The sequence below is a fragment of the Clytia hemisphaerica genome, unplaced genomic scaffold (assembly GCF_902728285.1).
Source record: "Clytia hemisphaerica strain Z4C2 unplaced genomic scaffold, Clytia hemisphaerica genome assembly, whole genome shotgun sequence".
Classification (NCBI taxonomy): domain Eukaryota; kingdom Metazoa; phylum Cnidaria; class Hydrozoa; order Leptothecata; family Clytiidae; genus Clytia; species Clytia hemisphaerica.
In genome coordinates, this window is record NW_027103555.1 from 616,194 (window position 1) to 622,288 (window position 6,095).

At 34.9% G+C, this 6,095-nt stretch overlaps 1 protein-coding gene across 1 annotated transcript; it reads right to left on the bottom strand.

The window, feature by feature from the left end:
- Nucleotides 1-711: 711 nt before the first annotated feature.
- LOC136800460 (glutamate receptor ionotropic, NMDA 3B-like) lies at nucleotides 712-5,582 on the bottom strand. Its single transcript, XM_067057117.1, has 6 exons — nucleotides 4,744-5,582; nucleotides 3,553-4,088; nucleotides 2,991-3,205; nucleotides 1,969-2,777; nucleotides 1,552-1,715; nucleotides 712-1,305 (listed from the first exon to the last, which is right to left on the bottom strand). Exons 1-6 carry the CDS (start codon nucleotides 5,122-5,124, stop codon nucleotides 876-878), a joined length of 2,535 nt encoding a protein of 844 aa, XP_066913218.1. The 5' UTR covers nucleotides 5,125-5,582; the 3' UTR covers nucleotides 712-875.
- Between the last annotated feature and the right edge of the window lie 513 nt (nucleotides 5,583-6,095).

Consider the following 6,095-nt stretch of genomic DNA (forward strand, 5'->3'; position numbering starts at 1 on the left):
ACAGTAGAGTCTCGATAACCCAGTCAACAAATTTTCATACAGTAGAGTCTCGATAACCCAGTCAACAAATTTTCATACAGTAGAGTCTCGATAACTCGAACTCGAACACGCGCCGGGATTTTTTTCTTTGAGTTGTGGAGTAAGGTTTGTGAGGCATTGTTAACTAAAGGGACACTAAAACTTGTTCGAGTTATGATTCCACTGTATCATTATCTCCTAGTGTTTACATTATGGTTACAAATACAAAATTACTTCTCTTTCCATATGAAAGTGCAAGGTTCACAGTATGGGTCGAAATGAGATAAAGTGCACTGTAAGGTTGTAAAAAGTGAGAAAAACAAAGTGTTTTTGATGGAATTTTCGAACATCTGACCAATTCTATTTGGACAAAAATATTCAAGGAAATGCACCGGGAGGTCGATTGTCCATCCAAATTTACTCAAATTTGACAGAATTTTCTTTGCACTGCTAGGGTACGCAATTTTGACACCCTAATTTTTGTCTCCGCATACGCACATGGTACCGGGCTTCTTCTTGAAGAATATTTTTTTCATCATGGGTTTCAATCATCTCTGTTATGGTATTGGACCCATTAGAACTTTTCCATATCCTTCTTTCCGATGCCGGTAATAGACATTTTCGAAAATTACGTTACGAACATCACTTGCCTCGATTTGAAATTATTGCCATGGCGATTAACTCCCAGCGGATTTGATCAAAACTACTTTTTATTCATAAAAACATCACAATGTATCAAGAGACATAATCACCATGGTAATTGTTTGAATGCGAGGCAAGTGATGTTCGTAATTTATGAAAAGGTCTATTGTCTTTCAGAAATTAAATTTCCAGTTTAAAATCTTCCACGACAATTTTTACGTCACCGGACTTTTCAATTCACTTTTCAAAATCTTCCTTTTCATCAGTTTCAAGACTTTCTCATGAAAATATTTCCACCACAAATGTTCTGGGTACAGAAACAACAAAGCTCCAATAATCGTCATCGCTAGTATGAATACCAAACCACCAAAAAATTTAATCGAAAGTTGCGTATTGCTTGTCACAAAAAAATTCGGTTGGCAAATATTATCGAACCATTTGGCCTGTAACTCTGCTATCATGTCTTTACTGGTAAATTTCAAAATGCCTTGATTAATCAGCTCTCGATAAGGAAAATCTTTCGCCATTGGGAACCCAAGGCCAAAGGAGTAGAGTTTATCTTTGACCAATTTGAGTTGACATGAACGATCTTTTGATAAATAGAAATGCAGGAAAGCGAAATCACTGAATGAAGCTTGCAAAGTCCTGAAAGAAATATCGATGAACGTTTTAATTCAAAATGATAATGCTTTAGTCGTAAATACAGTAAAATACTTACACATCATGATTTTGTGGTTGAATTAAGGCCGACCTCTTTAACTCGAATGTCTCCCTAACTCGAACAAATTTTCTCTTCACTTCACTTAACCATACCTTATAAATCTTACTCCATAACTCGACTACTACTATAAAGATATAGTGGAAATTTGCTATTCATATTAGTATACACACCCATTTCGCACCATATCCATACCCTCAGCAAGGGTGTCATAATTGTACGGTTCCATGAACACACTCATCCGTTTTAGTAAATCCGTTTCCCCGTTTTTGAAAAAAGATTCGTATGAGCTATCACGTAATATACCGAATCGGAATTCGTTGGTTGGATTCCGGAACTGAAAAATATGGAAATACGTATTTTCTCTAAAGCTTATATTTAGCTAAGTGAACAAATTCACGGTGACGGTTCAAACGATAAGTTTATGATACAGTAAATTTGACCACTTTCATAATTTCATTCATTTTTGAAACCTCTGATAAGCTGAATAAGCTGACCAAATAGGTTTCTCTCATAGTGAAAAATAATTTTACACCACTTCTTGAAAGTGGAAAGAAAGGACAAAATCTCACTAGAATAAAAATACTCACTCTAACATCTTGTGATCCTCCTTGCAAAGGCTCTCTCTCTTTACTCTTCAAACTTTGTGCTGCCAAAACGGCTGTGTAAGTCGAAACAATGATTACCATCCCAATAGCGAAAAACAAACACATGATACGGGCGGCTGGGCATAAAGGATGTTTCCCGCCAAGATCTCTTTGTAAAGTTACACCAGAGATGTGAGAAAGTCCTTCGAGGAATGAGTAATACGCTTTATGACTGAACCCATGGTGGTGATAAATGTAAAAGTATATTGTATTTTCAAAGAAGTAAAGCAACAGCATACAAACCACAACCAAAATCACTAGATAAATTTGAAGCTCTTTGGAAAGAGGCGCCAAAAACTCCCAATTCAAAAAATCCAGTTCAACCACTGCTGGTTTTGTTATGATTCCCGTTTGGTCGAACATGAATGGGGCGCTAAATGATACAGAATCTGACCGTTCTTTCGTGATGGTGATGGCAGCCATCGCCATGTCCGCTTTCCCGTAAGCAACATCCGCGATCATTCCATTCCACGTACCGTTCTTGAATCCGCCATACTTCCCGTCCGCAACAACGTACATTTCGAACGGTATAGCAACGTTCTTTATGACCATGCGGAAAATATCCGGTATGAAACCGATACAACAAGACTTTTGGTAATTAAGTTGCCCGGAACTATCCGTTTGTATCGGAATTTGACATAAGAAACCATCGGAACACATATCATTATCGGCGTCGTAAAATTTGCCATCAACGAAAGTATACGGAGCATCGTTTATTGTGACTATACGTATGCGATCTGTAAGACTATTTGCTGAGCGAAAAGAAAAGAAAAATATTCAAAACAAAAAAGCCAAAGAAGAAAGGGGAAAAAGATTCAAATAGAATTTCCCAGAAAACTCTACAACACTGAATCAAACACTGTCTTTAATAATTTTAAGATGACTCACTTTGGTTGAAACATTTGTGTGTGCTTTAAGGCGATGAAAGGTAAATATAGAGACTAGTAAGTAAAATTATCACTTACTTTCAGAAGACCGTAGAATATTCAATACATCGCCATAAAAGGTCAACTTGTTATCACGCATAAATCCTTGGTTGGATTGCCATTCGCCTTGATTTTCACCATTGTAGTAAAATATTTCTAAAGGTGATTGTCGATATTGGATATTGGAATGGTACATCCTTCTCATCAGTGTTGAGTACAGAATGGAACTTTTGTGGATCAGTGATTGGTCATTTCTAGCATAAATAACAAATTACAAAATGGGGCCGTCATTGGGCTGCTCCATTAAAAAACCATACAGGAGGGTGGAAAAAAATTATTGAAAATGTGTCGATACCCCTTGAAAATGGCAAAATTTGCTAAAACATCCTTGGAAAAATTCTTTTAATGGACGTGAGGGTGGACGAAGTAAAATAAGTCTTTTGCCTCTGAAAATTTTAGAATAACTTTTAACCCCCTTGGAAAAATGAAAAAACAACCCTGGAAATTCGAACCTTATGAGTGCCACGGCACGTCACAATGTCTTTCTAGACGATAGGATCATCTAGAGAAAGAGAGGGAATCAAAAATATGGTCTTCATACCGAAAATGTTGGAAGGTTTCAGATATCCATCCAACAACATCGGACAACTTCGTCACACCAAAATTGTCATTTGTCTTCAACTGGAAAGATAATATCTGTCCTGGTAATACATTACCAAACCCTAAAGGTTCATTTTGATCAAAATTTGGTATCAACCAACGTTGATGTGGTCCCAACAAACTGAAAAATGCCGCCATTTTGAACACGTGTTTGTGTAGGTCACGTTGCAAAAGCATGAGGAAATCTGTTTGTCCCTCCACCAAGAGATCATAGAATTGATCACGATTGCGCGCTTCTTGATGAGGCGCCAAACCAACATAAATAGGATTGAAAATAGTCTTTGTTTTATTACCATTTAGCATCAGTAAAGATGTTTGAATATCCCTCATTAAAAAATTCGAACAGTAGTTATCTTCGATGAGTACAGCCAGGTTTTTGGTCCGTAAAATGTTGAATATTGCGGATACTGTGCTGATAAACAAAGGAGATAGCCAAACACAAGAATAGTATTGTCGATCGTTTGATAACATCCATTTCTGTAGAGGTCATAAAATGAGTATAACTCAGGGGGAATGCTTTTTGGTAGCAAATACACTATTTTTTACGAAAGTTTCATATTTCTAGAAGGATAAAGTCAAGAATACCAGCTGATGTCAGAGATAATAAAAAGATAAAGGTTTAGGAAGAAGGCAAACAACTCGACCAAAAATTGTCAAAATTTAGTCTTAAAAAGGAAATTAATAAAAAGCGAGAGTGCAGGCAGAGCAAGGATAACGGAGAGAAAAAAACCTGTCTCACAGCCCCGGTGGAACTTTTTCCTCCTTGGGGATAAAAATTCCTATTGAAATTCCAATGATGATTAACATTCTATTGTTCTAAGGTTAAAAAATCCAGTGGGGTGGAATTTCGAATTGGGACGAAATCAAGTCAATCTCCAAGTGGGGCTGAAATTGCAAGGTTTTTTCCCACCGGGGACGAAATCTTTGCCAAACTTTCCAGTGGGTCTGTGACACAGGGGTGTGAAAAAATTCCACTTGGGGGAAATCTACCTGATCAGTGGATGCTTTAAAATTAAGTAGTACTGAAAGGCTGAAAAGTCTTTTTGGGAAGAACATAAGTTTTTCAATAAAAAATGGTGTAGGTGATCTAAAACGTCGATGAAATTTGATTTCCATAAAAAAGTTTTCTTACCAATCTACTAAATGTTGATTCAAATTGATATAATATATCCAATACTTCATTTGAAGATGAAAGTTGTTTGCTCAAAAGGTTTTGTGACTTTGTTAAAGAAATTATACCGTCATAATCTTTTTGTAAAGAGTTGAATGATAAATTTCGCCAAATGTCTTGACAATGTTCTAACGTATCGTCGTGATATCGAATAAAAGAAGTCTTATTTTTGGACGAAAATCGATAATCATTTCGAATGTCACCATTAAAAGTTGGACCATCGTAATCAAAGATAACATTTTCGTAAAACACCAGAAGTCTTTGACCATATGCCAGATGCCATGAAGTCATAACAGTAAGACAGACATTGATATCCATTTTGGTGAAATAAATCCAGTTCATAACTAAATTTTTCTTTATAAAGTCTGTGTTCTTTAAAATCCTAAGTGACAGTCAAACATCACAAACTTGTTTTCTAAGTCTAGAAATTCCAGTGAAATAAAATATATAAAGAAAGTATAGTAAAATCCTCATGACGATAGAAAACCTTTTCAAACACAATCCAAGAAATAAGAAGTATTCGGTCCCTCCAAAAAGGAAAAGTATGATTCTTCTTCTTCTTCACAGCGGAGACGTTAATCGATTCTCACTTAGCGACCTACAGCGAATAAAATTGATCGTTGATGAGAAAAGCTACAGTGCTCCTATTTCAATCCCAAAAAACAAAAACAAAAAAATGGGAATAATATATGAAAGGGATTATATCAAAATTCCTAAAATAAAGAAATTAGCCTTGATATTTTGTAAATATATTAGAAGGAGAACCATAAACATTATATCTATTATATCTATGGATATCTTCAAATTAAATGGATTGATAATCAATATTTTTAAGGGAATCTTTTGGATACTAACACAAAGGAATAAAATTAACGATGTGAATATTTGATAGGTCAAGGTTTTTAAATTCGTTATGAAAATAAACTCAGAACTTAGTCCTCAGACATGCAGGTATAGTCCGTTCAATCAATTTTTGACGACATTTCTGGTCAAAAAATTGAATTTCGATGGTAATTTTCAATTTTCAATTTTCGAGTTAAAAAATTGAAAATTGAATTTTGATTGAAAGTTTCAATTTTATTTTTATTTCTGCCAGAAATGAACTGAAATTTCCAGTATCATCTTTGATTTTCTAATATAAACTTTTTGTATTGAAAATTGAAAATAATATTTTCAAATACTGAAATTTTGTCGTGAAGAATTGAATTTGACAAAACCAAACCAATTTGTAAAAAAAACGTCTCGGATAAAAAAATTGAAAGTTGAAAATGATTTACAACCAGTTACAAAGAAGACAAAGGAAACAATAGTTT

Coding starts and splice junctions, on each gene's coding strand:
- LOC136800460 (XM_067057117.1), bottom strand. CDS start 5,124: ATGAACTGGATTTATTTCACCAAAATGGATATCAATGTCTGTCTTACT. Junction 2,778..2,990: donor TATTCTACGGTCTTCTGAAA/GTAAGTGATAAT, acceptor CTTTTCGCTCAG/CAAATAGTCTTACAGATCGC. Junction 1,716..1,968: donor GAGGATCACAAGATGTTAGA/GTGAGTATTTTT, acceptor CATATTTTTCAG/TTCCGGAATCCAACCAACGA.